Consider the following 18,239-nt stretch of genomic DNA (forward strand, 5'->3'; position numbering starts at 1 on the left):
TTTAAAAACATACCAATTCCAGGATATATTCACAGCTCATTTGTGTCTTTCCTGAAAGACAATGGTGAGGTTTTAACTTCCAGAACTGCACACTTTTCCAGGTGCGTTGAAGGAGAGCCAAGCTATTAGAGGTTGTGCAAGGAAACCTGGTTTGTGTAAACAAACATCAAGCCTCTGCAGCATCTGGATTGAGACCAGAGCTCCCGGGATGCCTTTTTATCTTCTCCTTCTCCTTCTCCAGCTCCCAGGTAATATACAGCTGTCTCCCTTTCTATGGAGCACAACACCTCGCCTTCCCTTCTAAGATCCATCACTAGATGTTCCTCAGGGAAGGCTTCTGGTGAGCAAGGTGCTTTTCTGTTATATTCTTTCTTGCTTTATCCAGCAGTGTGGGGGGAAAGAAACCCCGATGGAACAAATGACGTGGAAACAGAAATTAGAAGAATAGAATCGAAACTGAGAAACTTAGAAATGCCTCAGTCAAGTAGGAGTGTCATACGCGAAGATCCCTTTATGTGAGTATATGTGGGCTAATGGCCGCCTGTACTAGTGAAGAAAAGAGAACTGGGCCTTTGATTCCTCACAGCTCCAAAACCGAATGGGCTTACTTTTTTCATCTACATTCCCTAGGTTCAAACCAGGGGTGAAATCCAGCAGGTTCTAACAAGTTCTGGAGAACTGGTAGCGGAAATTTTGAGTAGTTCAGAGAGCTGGCAAATACCATCTCTGGCTGGCCCCAGAGTGGGGTGGGAACGGAGATTTTGCAATATCCTTCCCCCAGGAAGATTTTGCAGTATCCTTCCCCTGCCATGGCCACCAAGCCACACCCACAGAACCGGTAGGGAAACATTTTGGATTTCACCCGTGGTTCAAACCTAGTTGATTCTCAACCTCAGCAACTTCAAGAAGAGTGGACTTCAATTCCCAGAATTCCCAAACCAGCTGGGAATTGAAGACCATTCTTCTTGAAGTTGCTGAGGTTGAGAAATACCATGTTTCCCTGAAAATAAGACCCTGTCTTATATTCTTTTGAACCCCAAAATATGCGTTTGGCCTTATTTTTGGGGAGGTCTTATTATTTTGGGGCATGTGGAGGAAACCAGAGGAAATGGCAGGGACCAGCTGTGCATGCGTTTAAATATTTTCTTTCTTTTTTCAAAATTTTTTTTTTTAAAAAAAGTTTTTATTGTAAACACATTAAAACAAAACACAAACATACAACATTTATATACATAAACTCTTTTTTACAGCTTTTTCATAGTGATCCTTTCTTAATATTTACTATTTATACGTATTTTAATTTTATCTTATTCCATATTGCTATTTATCTTCTTTATTTCATCTACATTTTGCTTGATCTTTACATTTCAGTCATTTATATTATAATTTATCAATTTTCTCTCTTAATTTTAACAGTTCTTTCTCTCTCCTTCATTCCTCTTTCTCATTTTTCCTATCCTCCAACCACTCATACTGTTTAAATATATTCGCGGAGGGCTTATTCTCAGGGGAGGCTTATTTTAGCACATGTGCTCAAAAGCCCGATTGGGCTTATTATCAGGGGAGGTCTTATTTTCAGGGAAACAGGGTATTAAGCAAGTTAATATTAAGGTAAGTTGATGATATTTGTCCATCGCGTTCGAAGAGCACCCCCATAAGAGTGAATGGTGAACGGGGCAAGAGATGATGGATAGATGATTTCTTTTTTATTTTGTTGTTCGGATTTGCTTTTCTTTTCTCTCGCTTTCTTTTCTTTTATTAGATAGGTGACATGACTAGAAGTTAGGTAGGATAGAAAGAAAATGTTTTTTTTAATATAAAGATGACATGATTAAAAGGTAGCATAAGAGACAGAAATAAGAGAAGAGGGAATATTAGCGCACACACTTTTATATAACTAAAAACATGGCTGTTTACATTGCCCAGTCTGGACTGACGGGGATTTTGATTTTTAATGTATTTTAATATGCGTTTAATATGTATTTTAACATGTTTCTTACTTGGATTGAGATTGTATATCTTAATTGTTGTGAGCCGCCCTGAGTCCTATGGAGATAGGGCGGCATACAAATCTAATTAAAATAAATAAATAAATAAATAAAATAAAAGCAATAACAAGAGAAAACATGGGACAATTGGATAATGATAGACTGCAACTTCATATAAATGTGTATTATTAATAGAAATATATAAGTTGATTGAGTGTAGTAGCTATGATCAACTTTACTAGTTTTATTCGTATTAGCACGTGCCACACTGTTCACACATTGATATGTTTGTAAAAAAATAAAAAAAACTTTTTAAAAAAAGTCTGTCACTAAACAAGGACTACCTGTACTGTACAGGTGCTGTATCATTCTAATTTGCTGTAGGTGTTGCTGCCTGTTGGACTAAGATAGACCAGTGAAATGGCAGTCCGCCTCTTTGATGGAGGTGGGCACCCGTGGAACTGTTGCCTGGATCCATCTGGTTCCCCTTTTCTCAACAGATATCTCCAACATCTGGAGTCAGTGTTGACAGAGACACAGTTCCAAGGACTTCACAAGAGGTTTGGGAGATCAAAGATATTTGCCAATGTGCACAAGATTGTACCCCAGACGCTTGAAAAAAATCTGTCCATTGAGGAAATTTTGCAGGTGAGTACAGAACTGGGATGCAAAAAAACCCCCCAGAATATAGAATACTGAACAACAGAATTGGAAGGGACTTTGGAGGTCTTCTAGTCCAACCTCCTGCTTGAGCAGTAGACCTTTAACAGAGGTGTCCAACCTTGACAGCTTGAAGGACTATCTGTATATAATCAGAGGTGGGTTTCAGCAGGTTCTGACTAGTTCTGGAGAACCGGTAGCAGAAATTTTGAGTAGTTCGGAGAACCGGTAGTAAAAATTCTGACTGTCCCCGCCCCCATCTAGTCTCTGCCTCCCGAGTCCCAGCTGATCAGGAGGAAATGGGGATTTTGCAGTAACCTTCCCCTGGATTGGGGATGGAATGGAGATTTTACAGTATCCTTCCCCTGCCACGCCCACCAAACCACGCCCACCAAGCCACATCCACAGAACCGGTAGTAAAAATTTTTGAAACCCAGCACTGATTCTGACCCAAGAAGAATGCGATAATAATTTGGAAATAATTATTTCCAAATAATTCCAAAGCGTAAATTGCCTGCTTGCCAGAGCCAGTAGATGCAAACCAAATTAAGAAAATCCAGATGGGTGGAAGAAATAATTAAGAAAATTCTGGACTGTGCAGAGATGGACAAATTAACGAAAGAAATAAAAGAAAAGGATAAATCAAAGGAGACCAAATGGGTAGAGATGAAAATTAGATGAAATTATTATAAGTAAAAGGAATGCACTGTCAGATAGATAGAAAATGAAATATGTCACTGTAGGTTTGCATATCTGTATATATATAATTAGTTAGTAGTGGAAGTTGATTATTGTACATGTATATGCAAATTTGTTTCTTGATAAGTTAACGTTTAACTTAATCAAGTCTTTGTATGTTTTAAATGTTTTTCTTTTAAGAATGAATAAAGTTTTGCTTTTTAAAATTAAAAAAAAAGAAATAAAAGAAAAGGAAGATACAGAATACTATCAAGTATGGAACAAGTGGTACGATTGGCTCGAGTTTAGGGAAAGTAAATGTGAATAAATGATGGAGAGGAGAATGTGACAAGGGTGTAAAATTCATTTACACTATTTTACACCCTTGTCACATTCTCCTCTCCATTCATGAGATTTAAAGGGATGATAAAGACGATGATAATAAAAGATGGGAAAAATGGGGAATGTATAAAGTAGAAAGTAAGAGGAATGAAACTGACATGTAAAAAGAAACACATATGATGTGTTCTGTATGTTGTATTGTCACAACATACAGAATCAAAATCAATAAAAAAAACTTTAAAAAAAAGAGAGAAGAAAATCCAGATGGGAAATGATGGTCCCAGCCTTCCCTTTATAAGGCAGCTGCTCTTCTTCCTTTCCAATCAGAGTCTGTAATGCCACATCGTTTTCTGTGTTACAGGATGTTGAAATCAACCAGTTCCAAGTGACTCTGTCAAAAACAGTCTTAGCAAAAGCCAAAGGTGCCAAAGTCAACCAGGAGGGAAGAGTTGTGATGTTGGCAGCGACCAGCCCGGTGCTCTTCAAGGTAACGGCCTTGGAGAAAAGCTTAAGGCCGGAGATGTCTCTTATTTTGTCTTCATGGCTCCCATGTGGCTCTGCCAGGGTTACCTCTGCGAGCCTCTAGTCTACAGGAACATTGTTCGTGTGTTGTGGCAAAGCAGGAAAAGAACTTGGAAGCTGCTGTTACTGTTAACAACACAAGCTTTCGTGGATTTATTGGCATCATAGAACAGATACGTTATGGAAAGGGAAAGAGGCAGAAGATGGCCCGTATCTCTGTCTGTCGTCTATATCTATCTATCTATTGGCCTATCCGTCTATTGGTCTTTCTCTAAACTTTGTTTCTGGAAGGATATTGAGATCCATCTCTCTCTATCTATTTAAAATCGATCTATTTGTCTATCTCAATTTCTGTCTATCTGCTTACCTATTTCTCTCTCTCTCTTATCTGTATCTATCATCCATCCATCCATCCATCCATCCACCCACCCAACCCACCTACCTACCTACCTACCTACCTACCTACCTACCTATTTACCTACCTACATACCTATCTACTTATCTACCTACCTACCTGCCTATCTATCTACCTACCTACCTACCTATCTGTCTATCTACTTACCTACCTACCTACCTCTCTCTCTCTCTCTACCTATCATCCATCTATTTATCATCTATCTATCTATCTATCTATCTATCTATCTATCTATCTATCTATCTATCTATCTATCGATCAATCGATCTACCTACCTACCTACCTATCTGTCTATCTATCTACTTACCTACCTACCTATCTCTCTCTCTCTCTACCTATCATCCATCTATCTATCTATCATGTCTCTATCTATCTACCTACCTACCTACCTATCATCTCTCTATCTATCTATCTACCTACCTACCTACCTACCATCTATCTATCTATCTATCGATCTACCTACCTACCTACCTACCTATCATCTATCTATCTATCATCTATCTATCTATCTATCTATCTATCTATCTATCTATCTATCTATCATCTATCTATCTACCTACCTATCATCTATCTATCTATCTATCTATCTATCTATCTATCTATCTATCTACCTACCTACCTACCTACCTACCTACCTATCATCTCTCTCTCTATCTATCTATCTACCTACCTACCTACCTACCTACCTACCTACCTGTCTATCTGTCTATCTATCTACTTACCTACCTACCTATCTCTCTCTCTCTACCTACATCCATCTATCTATCATCTATCTATCTATCTATCTATCTATCTATCTACCTACCTACCTACCTATCATCTATCTATCTACCTCCCTACCTCCCTATCATCTATCTATCTATCTATCTATCTATCTATCTATCTATCTATCTACCTACCTATCATCTATCTATCTATCTATCTACCTACTTACCATCTATCTACCTACCTACCTACCTACCTATCATCTATCTATCTATCTATCTATCTATCTATCTATCTATCTATCTACCTACCTACCTACCTACCTACCTACCATCCATCTATCTACCTACCTACCTACCTACTTACCTACCTACCTACCTATCATATCTCTCCCTCCCTCTCTCTCTCTCTCTCCCTCCCTATCATCTATCTATCTATCTATCTATCTATCTATCTATCTATCATCTATCTATCTACCTACCTACCTATCATCTCTCCCTCTCTCTCTCCCTCTCTCTCTCTCCCTCCCTATCATCTATCTATCTATCTATCTATCTATCTATCTATTTATCTACCTACCTACCTACCTACCTACCTATCATCTCTCTCTCTCTCTCTCTCTCCCTCCCTCCCTCCCTCCCTCCCTCCCTCTCTCTCTCTCTCCCTCCCTCCCTCCCTCCCTCCCTCCCTCCCTATCATCTATCTATCTATCTATCTATCTATCTATCTATCTATCTATCTATCAGTAAAATCTAAAAATTGTCTCCGGCAGGATAATGATTCCTACCCGATCCTTGGTGGAAAAGTGATTGGCATCTCAGTGGGGAACACAACCGTCCACGGGTTGCTCCCGAAAGAGCGAATATCAATAACTTTTTGGCACAACCAGGTAGGTCAGAGATCTCTTCTTCCCATTGCCCTGATTTTGGCTTGTTTTCAGTGCCATGAAGGTCTGTATCAAAATTCTTCATACATTTCTACATTCTTATGGTATGGGATAAGCCAAGTCATATATTGTGGCTTTCTCACATAAATGATGTGAGAAATGAGAAGTAAATGGGATGGCACAGCAAACAGATAGATAGATAGATAGATAGATAGATAGATAGATAGATAGATGATAAAGGATAGGTGAGATAGATGATAGATGAGATAGATAGATAGACAAGCAGTCAGGTAGGCAGGTAGACAGGCAGGCGGGCAGGCAGGCAGGCAGGCAGGTAGACAGACAGACGGACAGATAGATAGATGGATAGGCAGGTAGACAGGTAGAAAGATAGACAGACAGATAGGCAGGCAGACAGACAGACAGATAGATAGGCAAGTAGGCAGGTAGGCAGGTAGAAAGGCAGGCAGGCAGGCAGGCAGGCAGACAAACAGATAGATAGATAGATAGATAGATAGATAGATAGATAGATAGATAGATAGGCAGGTAGGCAGGTAGACAGACAGACAGAGATAGATTTAGTTTATGAGAATAATTATTTAGCACTTTCAGTCTGAAAAAGGGTAACATTAACAATTGTGTAGTCCTTAGTGAACGTTGTCAGCCTCTGTAATGTTTCTGATCATTTGTCATTAGTGCTGGCTGACTAATGCTAATTAGGAGGATTGGAGAAATAGATTCCAGGGCCATCAAGTGATGAATTGATTGATTATTTCAATTTATCTAGCCACCGATCTCAAATTTATGACTCTGCACAGCTCAATGGGGGTCAAATTCAAAAGGAGCCTGGATAGCTCAGCAGACTAATGCATTGTAATTTAACACCAGCTGTCTGCAATTAAAGTAAGTTCAAATCTCACCAGGCTCAAGGTTGACTCAGCCTTCCATCCTTTCTAAGGTAGGTAAATTGAGGACCCAGTTTGTGGGGGCAATAAGCTGACTTTATGAAGGCTATTGCTTAACGCATTATAATCCTGAGTCTCCCGGAGAAGGGCGGCATATAAATCAAATTAAAAAAAAAAATCTGCTTTGTTGTCCCAAGTTTTGGAGGGAGGCAGGAACTAGACCGGGAAGAGAAGCAACCAAGGCGAGAGAAGGATTGACAATGGGACAGCAACACATCACCTAATGATAACATGTTGTGTCATCTGAAAAAAATGAATGGAGGTGGGGGAGAGCAGATCTTCAGTTCCTTTTATATACCACATGGATGGAAGATTGCAATCATCTCAATGACTCATCCAAACTGCATGTAGACCAAAAGTATCAAAAACTATATATCCGTATTTCCCAAGCTCAGCCATTTAAGATGCCTGGACTTTGAAGTGTTGACTTGAAGCTTGAAGTTTGAAGCTGAAGTCCAGACGTCTTAAACTTTTGCAGAGCCTAAGAAACATTGCATGTGTCTCTATGATTGTTCCCTGTATTTTACATTTAAAAAAAAACAAAACAGCCATGCATTATATTCACTCTTTGAATTTTGGTTTTATTTCAGAGGAATTTTACTCCCTGGTGTGTCTTCTGGGTTATGGGCGCCAAGCGTAAGTGTCCAAAGATGTTGGGAGCATGAATGTGAAGATTTGAAAGGAATAACAGAATAATACAGTTGAAAGGGACAATGGAGGTCTTCTAGTCCAACCCCTTGTTTACTATTCTGGTCAAATGGGTCTGTCCAATCTCTTCTCTGGGCATCTCCTTTAGTGTTTCTTGCAGTAGGAACACCAAAAGAATGATGGTTGGTGGGCTCTTTCATTTCCTCTCCTTCAAGAGAATCATCTCTAAAGTAGCCTCTCCTTTTGACCGTAGCTGGTGACATCGGCAAGTGGAATACATCAGGCTGTGAAGTGAAGCATAGAGGTAACCAAACAACCTGCCTTTGTGACCATCTCACCTTCTTTGCGGTGCTCATGGTAAGTACCAAACTCCATATCAGCATCCTGTAGACCAGGGGTTTAACAGATTAACAGATGAGTTGGAAGGGACTCTTACAGGGATGTCAAACTCAATTTCATTGAGGGCTGCATCATGGCTGTGTTTGACCTCGGGGGGTGGGAGGATGGCAGGGTGGGTGCGGCTAGCTCGACACCACTCGTGTCGGGAGCGCCTTTGGTCCGAGCTCTCCGCCAGCGAAAATGGGCTCCCTAGCTCAGTGGTGAAATCCAATTTTTGTTTTACTATTGGTTCTGTGGGCGTGGCTTGGTGGGCGTGGCAGGGGAAGGATACTGCCAAATCCCCAATCCCGCCACACTCCTGGGAGAAGGATATTGAAAAATCTCCATTCCCTCCCCACTCCAGGGGAAAGGATACTGCAGGGGCCTGGTGGCGCAGCTGGCTAATAGCCTGTTATTAACATTCAGCTGCCTGCAATTACTGCTGGTTCGAATCTCTCCAAGGCTCAAGGTTGACTCAGCCTTCCATCCTTTCTAAGGTAGGTAAATTGAGGACCCAGATTGTGGGGGCAATAAGCTGACTTTGTATAAATATACAAAAGTATGAAGGCTATTGCTTAACGCATTGTAAGCCGCCCTGAGTCTCCGGAGAAGGGTGGCATATAAATCAAATTTAAAAAAAAAAAAAAAAAAACCATTCCCTCCCCACTCCTGGGGGAAGGATATTGCAAAATCCCCATTCCCACCCCACTCTGGGGCCAGCCAGAGGTGGTATTTGCTGGTTCTCCGAACTACTCAAATTTTCCACTACCGGTTCTCCAGAACCTGTCAGAACCTGCTGAATAGCACCTCTGCCTTAGCTCCATTTTTGGCTGCAACGGCCTCTTGCAAGCCTCTGCCAGTGAAAATGGAGCTCGGGAGGGCTGCAGTGGGCCGGTCCTTTGCTGTTTCCACAGACAAATGGCTCTCCAGTCTCTTCTTAAAAGCCTCCAATGATGGAGCACCCACAATTTATGAAGGCAACTTCTGTTCCACTGGTTGTAGAACCAGTGACAGAAAGCAAATTTCTCTTCATAGAATATGTTCAAGAGGAAGACAGACAGCTTTCAGGGATTCGACCCCTGACAGGAAGTTGGACTTGAAGGCCTCATTCTTCTAGTTGTGATCCAACCACATTCAGAACATTTATGATTCCTTCAGTCCTGGAGCTGCTGGAAAGTCTTTACTCATTTACCCTTGTTAGATCTTTTCCTTCCTGCCTTTTCTTCCACAGCTCCCCTCCTCAGATATAGACAAGGTCCACCAGGAATACCTGAACATTGTCAGTTATGTTGGTTGCATCATTTCAGCTCTGGCTTCATTCATCACCATTGTCTTCCTTTGCTTGAGGTAGGATACATTGATATTTTGCTCTGAATCAGGATTTGGAAAGGAGGAAGACTTCCTTCCTTTAGAAGGAAGTTAGAGTAGCACCGAAAGAGGAACAAGCAAAGACACACCGTGTTTCTCATTGAAGAAGAACACTATGAGATCATGTGCAGGAACATCTCAGCAGGCATCAGGAAAAATAATTTCCCCAGCTCTCAGTTACATTGGGCAGCATTGTGGCTCTGGGCTTGTCGACCGGAAAACTGCCAGCCCAGGTTTGAGACCTGAGCTCCATGCAGCAGGGTGAGCTCCTGTCCTGAAAGCATGCAACTGAGAATAGATAAATAGGTAGTATTTTGGTGGGGAGGAAACAGTGCCCCGTGATGTCCTGGTGGCCACATGACATGTCTTCGGTCAGTGCTGGCTCAATGGCCTTGAAAGAAGAGATGAGCACCACCCACAGAGTAGCAATGGCTAGGGGAGTAAGATCCGCAGTGAGTCCTTTTTACCCAAGTCACATACGTGGCTGTGAACCCATATAATGAGAGAGAGAGAGAGAGAGAGAGAGAGGGAGGGAGGGAGGGAGGGAGGGAGGGAGAGAGAGAGGGACCCTGGACCATCCATCAAATGTAGTCAAGAGGCCCCTGGATGTGGCTGATGAGGAAGAGGAGGAACAGCTGGGTCCAGTGCCTGACGCATGGATGCACAGAAGGCAGACGAGAGGAGAGCAGTGGAAATCTATGGGCCGGTCCTTGGGATGGAAGAGCCACCACTGCTAGGGAAGCCCTACTCTAGCTCTGGGGATAAAAGGCAGGAGGCGGAGATGAATAGATGTGGCAGACAACTATTCATCTCCCTGCTGGACAGACTGCGGTGAGAGAGAAACTTTTTGCCGGGGCTGCCGGCACTCCTAATAAAGGAATCATTGATTTAGCTACAGAGGGTTTGTCGTATTTGGGGAGCTGGGTCAGAACAGTAGATCTGGGGCTGTTTTGAACCTATTTCAATAAACCCCAGGTAGCTCAGTGAATAGCAATTGACTGTGAAAACTGCAGTGCAAGGTATCTGAAAGTTGCATCTGATAATGCAACCTTGAAGGATTAAGGTGCTCACATTGGGGTCTCATGAAACAGGAAAAAAAGTATGAAGCTCTTTCTTTTTCATAGGACATTGTCTATGTCCACATGAATCTCCTCTGGACAGCAATCTCGGGGGTGGGGTGGGAGTCTGTGCACGTGAAGGATATATGTTTTCTGAGATGGACAGAGGTCGATGACCTGTGGCTGTCCAGTCTTTTGAACTTCAGTTTCCATGAGCTCCAATCAGCATGGCTAACAGCATTGGATGATGAGAATAGCCTGCAGAACATCTGTAGGGAAGTGTTGGAAGGAATATCCATCTGGTTCAGTCCCAAGCTGGGAGAAAGACGCTGGAAACAACATGGAGGCTGATTGGAAGGAAAGATTATTGATGAACAGAGCCACACACAAAGACAGCGTGCAGTTCTGGGTCAGCTTAACCAAAACCTCAAGCTGCTGGTGGTTCTGTTTCATCAATAAACCAACTTCCTTTCCAATCAGCCTCTGTGTTATTTTCAGCATCTTTTTCCTAGCTTGGAACTGAACTAGATGGATATTTCTTCCAACAGAAGCAGGTCTAGATAATTCAGGGATCCATCTTGGGGATTAAACCCTTTCCTACAACAGGTGCTAAGACATTTCATGACTGCAGCTTGGAGCCTCATACAACCAAGAAGAAAAGTATGATGCTCTTTCTTTTTCATCGGAAAAAGCAGACATCACATTGTCTATGTCCACATGAATCTCCTCTGGACAGCAATCTGTGGGGGATGGGAGTCTTTGTGCACGTGAAGGTTATATGTTTTCTGAGATGGACAGAGGTCGATGACCTGTGGCTGTCCAGTCTTTTGGACTTTAGTTTCCATGAGCTCCAACCAGCACGGCCAACAGCAATGAACTATGAGAATGGTCTGCAGAACATCTGGAGGGGGAAGGAGGTTAGATAACACAGGGATCAGGTCTTGGGGATCAAACCCTTTCTTACAACCGGTGCTAAGACATTTCATGACTGCAGTTTAGAGTCTCATAGAACCAAGAAGAGAAGTACGATGCTCTTCCTTCTTCACAGGAAAAAGCAGAGAGACCACATCGTCTATGTCCACATGAATCTCCTCTGGGCCATCTTTCTTCTTGACATGAGCTTCCTCATTGCGGTGTACGTGGCTCTTGAGGGAGGAGACATAGCTTGCAAAGCTAGTGGGATATTCCTACACTTTGCCATGCTTGCGTGCTTGACCTGGATGGGCATTGAGGGCTACAATCTCTACCGGCTGGTGATCCAAGTCTTCAACTCCTACATGAAATGCTTACTTGTCAAGCTGTCCTTAATCGGTTGGGGTGAGTGATAAAAAGATCTCTTTTTTTGCATCCTTGTTTTGGATCTGTCTCTCACTATCTCTTACTCTGGAACTATTATATTTTATAGAATGGTATAGAGTAGAGTAGAGTAGAGTAGAGTAGAGTAGAGTAGAGTAGAGTAGAGTAGAATAGAATAGAATAGAATAGAATAGAATAGAATAGAATAGAATAGAATAGAATAGAATAGAATAGAATAGAATAGAATAGAATAGAATTCTTTATTGCCCAAGTGTGATTGGACACACAAGGAATTTGTCTTTGGTGCATATGCTCTCAGTGTACATAAGGAGAATAAATACATTCATTGAGAATAAAAAGATACAACACTTAGTGATAGTCAAGGTTACTAATAAGCTATCAATTTGTACTAGGAAACAAGTAAAAAAACAATATAAATTGAAAGATACAAGAAGCATGGTTATAGTAATAAGTGGAAAGAGATAGGTACTAGTAAGGAAGAGAAGAAGAATAGTAATACAGTCTTAGTAAATTATTTGACAGTGTTGTGAGAATTAGGTGTTAAGCAGAGTGATGGCGTTCGGGAAAAAACTATCCTTGTATCTAGTTGTTCTGGTGCGCAGTGCTCTATAGCGTCATTTTGAGGGTAGGAGTTGAAACAAGTTTATGTCCAGGATGTGAGGGGTCTGTAGATATTTTCCAGCCCTCTTTTTGACTCGTGCAGTATATGGGTCCTCCATGGAAGGCAGTTGGTAGCCATGGTTTTTTCTGCAGTTCTAATTATCCCCTGAAGTCTGTGTCTGTCTTGTTGGGTTGTAGAGCCAAACCAGACAGTTATAGAGGTGCAGATGACAGACTCAATAATTCCTCTAAGATTATTAATCTAATCATATTATCTAATTATCTAGGATTTCTTTCCCATTTTGGTACTGGCTTGAATTTACCTTTCAACAATTGTTGCGGAATTAGGGGAGGGGGAGCTGTATCTGTATCTGGCATTAACTCTAGCTGTTCTCCTCTGCAGGTCTTCCTACACTCATCATATGCCTAATTTTTGGGATCGATCAGTCCTACTATGGGCTTTCCTCTTTTAAGGTCTACGAGTCTCCTGGTAATTACACCATTTCAGCCATGTAAGTTCCTGAGGGAATAGAACAAAATGCCCCCTATTTTAACAACCGTCCATCTCTGGGTAGCAGAGGCTCAGACCCAACATCTAGAGATGTTACTGTACTAAATCATATCCTTGAGGGTGATATGAACATATTTAACAGATTAACAGAGTTGGAAGGGACTTTATAAGTCATCTAGTCTAAGCCCCCACCTAAGCAGGAGACCCTACACCATTTCTGACAAATGGCAGTCCAATCTTTTCTTGAAAGTCTCAAGTGATGAAGCTCCCACAACTTCTGAAGGCAACTTCTGTTCCATTGGTTGATTGTTCTCACTGTCAGAAATAATATATAATCAACAACTGCACCTATTTCTGGCTGACTGATGTATAGGAACCCGAACTGATCCCATTGTGATCCATATAGACTGAATGTATAAATTTTGTAATATATACATTAATTTATGTAATTCTAATCTGTGTTTATTTTGGGTTTTATTATGAGATATATGTCCCAGAGGGAAAGTGGCCTCCAATTCATAAAAGTCTTTATCCTTTAGATTCAGTATTACCAAATCTGGGTCAATACTAGCGTTAAAGTCCTCACAAACAGTCATAGATGGTCAAATAATTCCTTATTGATAAAGTGTGATTGGACACACAAGGAATTTGTCTTTGGTGCATCAGTGTACATAAAGAAAAATAAAATACATTCATCAAGTATCATAAGATACAACACTTAGTGATAGTCTTACTAATAAGCAATCAAGTCATACTAGGAAACAAGTAAAACAATATAAATTGTAAAGATACAAGCAACGTGGTTATAGTCATAAATGGGAAGAGATAGGTACTAGGAAGGATGAGAAGAATAATAGTAATACAGTTTGAGTAAATAGTTTGACAGTATAGGTGGCCCTATCTTGGGTTTCAGAAAGTAATAGGTCACAATTAAATCATTGATGTAATATGTCAACTAAAGACTTTTCCAGGTTAACCGACATTATTTGTTGTCTGGGTGGTGCATAAATGTTTACACAGAGTAACTGTCTCCCCTTCTGTTTCAACCTCAATATTTGAATTTCATCTATATCATAATTTCCCAGATTAATTTCTTCTAATCTCATATCATGAATGTGCTCCATTGCTGGCTGGCTGGCTGGCTGGCTGGGTGGATGGATGGATGGATGGATGGATGGTAGGATGGATGGATGGATGGATGGATGGATGGATGGATGGATGGTAGGATGGATGGATTGATGGATGGATGGATGGATGGATGAATGCTCCAGCACTAGAAGGTTTCAAGAAAAGATTGGACAACATTTTTCCAGGATGGTGTAAGCTCTTGGGCATTAGGTTGGAGTAGAAGACCTTGAAGATCCCTTCCAGTCCTGGAATTCTGTGATTCTATCAAGATGTATTATGACTAGGCTCATTAAGCCCCGCTTAGCATGACCCATCTTTTTGTCCCTCGTGTCTCATTATAAAACAAATGATGTTGTTTTATACATTTCCATCAACCAAGTTTCTTGGAGAACGAGAGAATCAGGGAATGAGCAGAGGCCACAAAAAGAATGGGATGCATCACATTCATGATTGGCCCTGGAGCATCCTGGAAATTCCTGTTTTGGGGGAAGGTGTCAGCTTAAAGAAAATTTCCCAGCCTATTTGAAAGCTCATATTCCAGTTTTCATGAGCCTTCCAGCTAGTTAAATAGTACCTAGACTTATATTTCTGTTTTTTCTCTTCTTCTTCTCCAGCTGTTGGATTACCAAAATGGAGATCAACAGTTTCCTGAATTTGGGCTATTTAAGCCTGGTGTTCTTGTTCAACAGCATCATGCTGACCATGATGGTGTATGAGATTCTCAGGCTGAAACATCAAAAGCGTCACTGGGGATATGTGGTGATGCTCCTGGGCCTGAGCTGTGTCCTGGGCATCCCGTGGGGGCTGGTCTTCTTTGCAATTGCTTCTGAGACCTTCAAGCTGGTGGCCGTGTATCTTTTCACCATCATCAACTCTCTCCAAGGTCAGTGAGTATTCCTGCTCCCCTTACTCTTGAGGTCTGCCACCTTATCAGTTTTTGTCCCCTGGATTTTCACGCAACACAAGAGAGAGTTGCATTTTGGCTCTGTGACTTCATCTTTTCAATTCAATCTGAGCTTGTGAAAGTGAAGGAGATCCTAAGAGGATGGGATGATCAAGTTGCTGCTCGTCTAACTTTTCTCCATCATCAACAGGGTGAGGTCTACTTCTGGTCTCCTACCTTTGGGCTTCTCCTGTTATGTAATATGGAGATCGCTGCTAACTTGAGATGCACCTTTTCAATCTAATTCAATGTTTTGAAACTTTGCAACTTTCAGAGGGGTGGACTCCAACTCCAGAATTCTGAATGTTGATGTCCACCCGTTTGAACATTGCCAAGACTGAGAAATATTGATCTAATTTGTAAGTGAAGCAGACCCTAGAGGATGGTAAGTAGAACCCATGATTTGTTTGGAGAAGTCTTAGATTGACTTCCAGCATCTCCAGGTAGACAAACAAGGGTGGGATTCAGCCGGTTTGCACCAGTTCGGGTGAACCGGATGTTAATTTTAATCTGGTACACCGAACCGGTTCTTCCAAGGACCGGCTGACCCTGCCCAGCTTTCCCCTCCCAGGAGTCTTCCCGCTCCCCTGCAGGGCAGGGGAGTGCAGGGCGCACACGGAGGCTCTGGGAGGGCGAAAAATGGGCCTACCGGAAATCCAGAAACGGGCCTGTTTCTGGCCTCTGGTGCACGGGAAAGGCCGTTTTTGCCCTCCTGGAGCGTCTAGGAAAGCCTCCGGAGCCTGGGGAGGGCAAAAAACAGGAAGTACCGGATGTCCGGAAATGGGCCCATTCTGGCCTCCGGAGGGCTTCTGGTGCCCGGGGGAAGCTATTTTCACCCTCCTGGAGGCTCGAGGAAAGTCTCTGGAGCCTGGGAAGTGTGAAAACGTCCCCCCTCTGCTGTGTTGCAGGAGACTGAGTAAGCAACGCCCCCCCCCCCCAGCAACCAGGCAGCAAACCGATTGCTGAATTCTTTCAATCCCACCCCTGTAGACAAAGGCTTCAAGTAGAACGAATCTCATCGACCTAACCAATCTACCACGTATAACAACTGTAGTGGGAAAGTTAGAGCACCTAGGACTTGAAGTGAAGACAATTCCTATTGGAAGATTTTGGGGCAATCATTACCTTACCCACACTGTCCACAGGGTATGTTTGCAGAGCATGCTAGACTACATAAAATGAGGTAGGTGGTTTGAGGTTCAGTGTGGAAATCCAGGCATGTGGGATGAGTTAAATCTGCCTGGAAAAATCCCTATAGTTTTGTGTTTAGTATGCCATGGTTTTCCTGAAAACCATCATTTACTTCCAGTTTTTGATCAAACTGGCCCATAGCAGCACTGGTTTGCTTAATGACTGTGACATTTGCTGACAGGAATGACCTGTATATGGAGAAATTGCCAACAATGGAAATAAATATTCTTGACCACTGAATTTCAGTCCTTCCACAGCATATGATGGTCAAAAACCCTCAACCCTGCTGCTATTCTGTCCCTGCAACCCAATTCCACAATTCCTTTCAGGGACTGCTTAAGAACTCCTCCTGTTTCTCCAGCTCCAACTCTATCATTCCATTGTCTACTTTTAAGATAAGGTTATAGTAACAGAACTTTGACAGTCCGACTGCATGTCCATCTCCCTTCCTTTATTTTCATATGAACTAGAGCGTTTCTGTCTTAGATGCTTTCTCAGATTACATTTCTGCCCTGGACTCAAATTTCTTTAATCTATCTGTTTCTTTGGCTGCAGCTCTTCCTCCTTTCCTCAAGGTTATTCCTACAGTACAACATTAGACTGCAGTTCTATCTGTGTGTCTAAATTCTTCACTCCCTTCCAGGAGCTGCTAAACATCAGTGATCTTCTGTTTCTCCAGCTCCAACTCTATTATTCTGTTGTCTACTTTTATTATGAGTAACTGCAACTTGCAAGTCTGATTTACATTTCTGCTCCGGACTGAGATTTCTTTTTATCTATCTGTTGCCTTGGCTGCAGCTCTTCCTCCTTTCTTCAAGGGTATTCCTACAGTACAACATTATACTGCAGTCAGTGGTAGAATTCAATTTTTTTTACTACCGGTTCTGTGGGCGTAGCTTGGTGGGCGTGGTGTGGCTTGGTGGGCGTGGCTTGGCGGGCATGGCAGGGGAAGGATACTGCAAAATCTCCATTCCCTCCCCACTCCTGGGGGAAGGATACTGCAAAATCCCCATTCCCACCCCACTCTGGGGCCAGCCAGAGGTGGTATTTGCCAGTTCTCTGAACTACTCAAAATTTCTGCTACCGGTTCTCCAGAACCTGTCAAAACCTGCTGAATTTCACCCCTGATCCATGCTCAAAGTGATCTCTGGTTCCAAAAATCTGCTCATAACACCAAACTACTCAAAATTTCCACTACCGGTTCTCCAGAACCTGTCAGAACCTGCTGAATTTCACCCCTGACTGCAGTTCTATCCATGTGTCCAAATTTCTCACTCCCTTCCAGGAACTGCTTAACATCTGTGATCTCCTCCTGTTTCTCCAGGCTTCCTCATCTTCCTTTGGTACTTGGCCAAAGTGTGGCAGTCTCGCAGATCGAATTCCATGCAGTGCACGTCTTCCAACAGCCTGAAACTCCAGTCCAGCAACTCTAGCATCTGACCTTGTCCTGGCCAGGGGGACTTCGGATATGAAACACTCATGGGAGGATCTTCCTGGAAACTCAATCAAACAATTCTTTGGTGGACTTGGGTGACTTCATACCTCTGAGTAGCTTCGGGATGACACCGATCTGTTTTCCTTCAATATAGGAAATCTTGACTTACAATAGTTTGTTTAGCGACTTTCAAACTTACAACGGCACTGAAAAAAGTGACTTAAATGACCATTTTTCACACTTATAACCATTACGACATCCTCATGGACATGTGATCAAAATTCAGACACTTGACAACTGACACATATTTTTGTGACCTTCTGATTAGCAAAGTCAACAGGGAAGCCAGATTCACTTAAGAACTATGTAACTAACTTAACAACTGCAGTGGTTCTACTTATCAGCTGTGGCAAGAAAGGTTGTAAAATGGGGAAAAACTCATTTAACAAATATCTCTCTTAGCAACAGAAATGTTGGGCTCAATTGTGTTCATAAGTCAAG

At 42.1% G+C, this 18,239-nt stretch overlaps 1 protein-coding gene across 1 annotated transcript; it reads left to right on the forward strand.

The window, feature by feature from the left end:
- The first annotated feature begins 208 nt into the window (after positions 1 to 208).
- Positions 209 to 17,962, forward strand: ADGRG1 (adhesion G protein-coupled receptor G1). Its single transcript, XM_070952967.1, has 12 exons — positions 209 to 248; positions 386 to 515; positions 2,489 to 2,636; positions 4,030 to 4,155; positions 6,083 to 6,199; positions 7,752 to 7,797; positions 8,063 to 8,166; positions 9,419 to 9,534; positions 11,662 to 11,930; positions 12,934 to 13,042; positions 14,784 to 15,052; positions 17,628 to 17,962. The coding sequence occupies exons 1-12, from the start codon at positions 209 to 211 to the stop codon at positions 17,741 to 17,743; spliced, it is 1,590 nt and encodes a 529-aa protein (XP_070809068.1). The 3' UTR covers positions 17,744 to 17,962.
- Positions 17,963 to 18,239: the final 277 nt, after the last annotated feature.

This window comes from Pituophis catenifer, unplaced genomic scaffold, assembly GCF_029215685.1.
Source record: "Pituophis catenifer annectens isolate HBS135680 unplaced genomic scaffold, rPitCat1.0.hap2 SCAF_13, whole genome shotgun sequence".
NCBI classification, from domain to species: domain Eukaryota; kingdom Metazoa; phylum Chordata; class Lepidosauria; order Squamata; family Colubridae; genus Pituophis; species Pituophis catenifer.

Excerpts from the sequence above, each read along its gene's own strand:
- ADGRG1 (XM_070952967.1), top strand. The coding sequence starts at position 209 with ATGCCTTTTTATCTTCTCCTTCTCCTTCTCCAGCTCCCAG. Across the intron at positions 2,637-4,029 it reads CCATTGAGGAAATTTTGCAG|GATGTTGAAATCAACCAGTT; the intron begins GTGAGTACAGAA and ends TCTGTGTTACAG. Across the intron at positions 8,167-9,418 it reads CCTTCTTTGCGGTGCTCATG|CTCCCCTCCTCAGATATAGA; the intron begins GTAAGTACCAAA and ends TTTCTTCCACAG.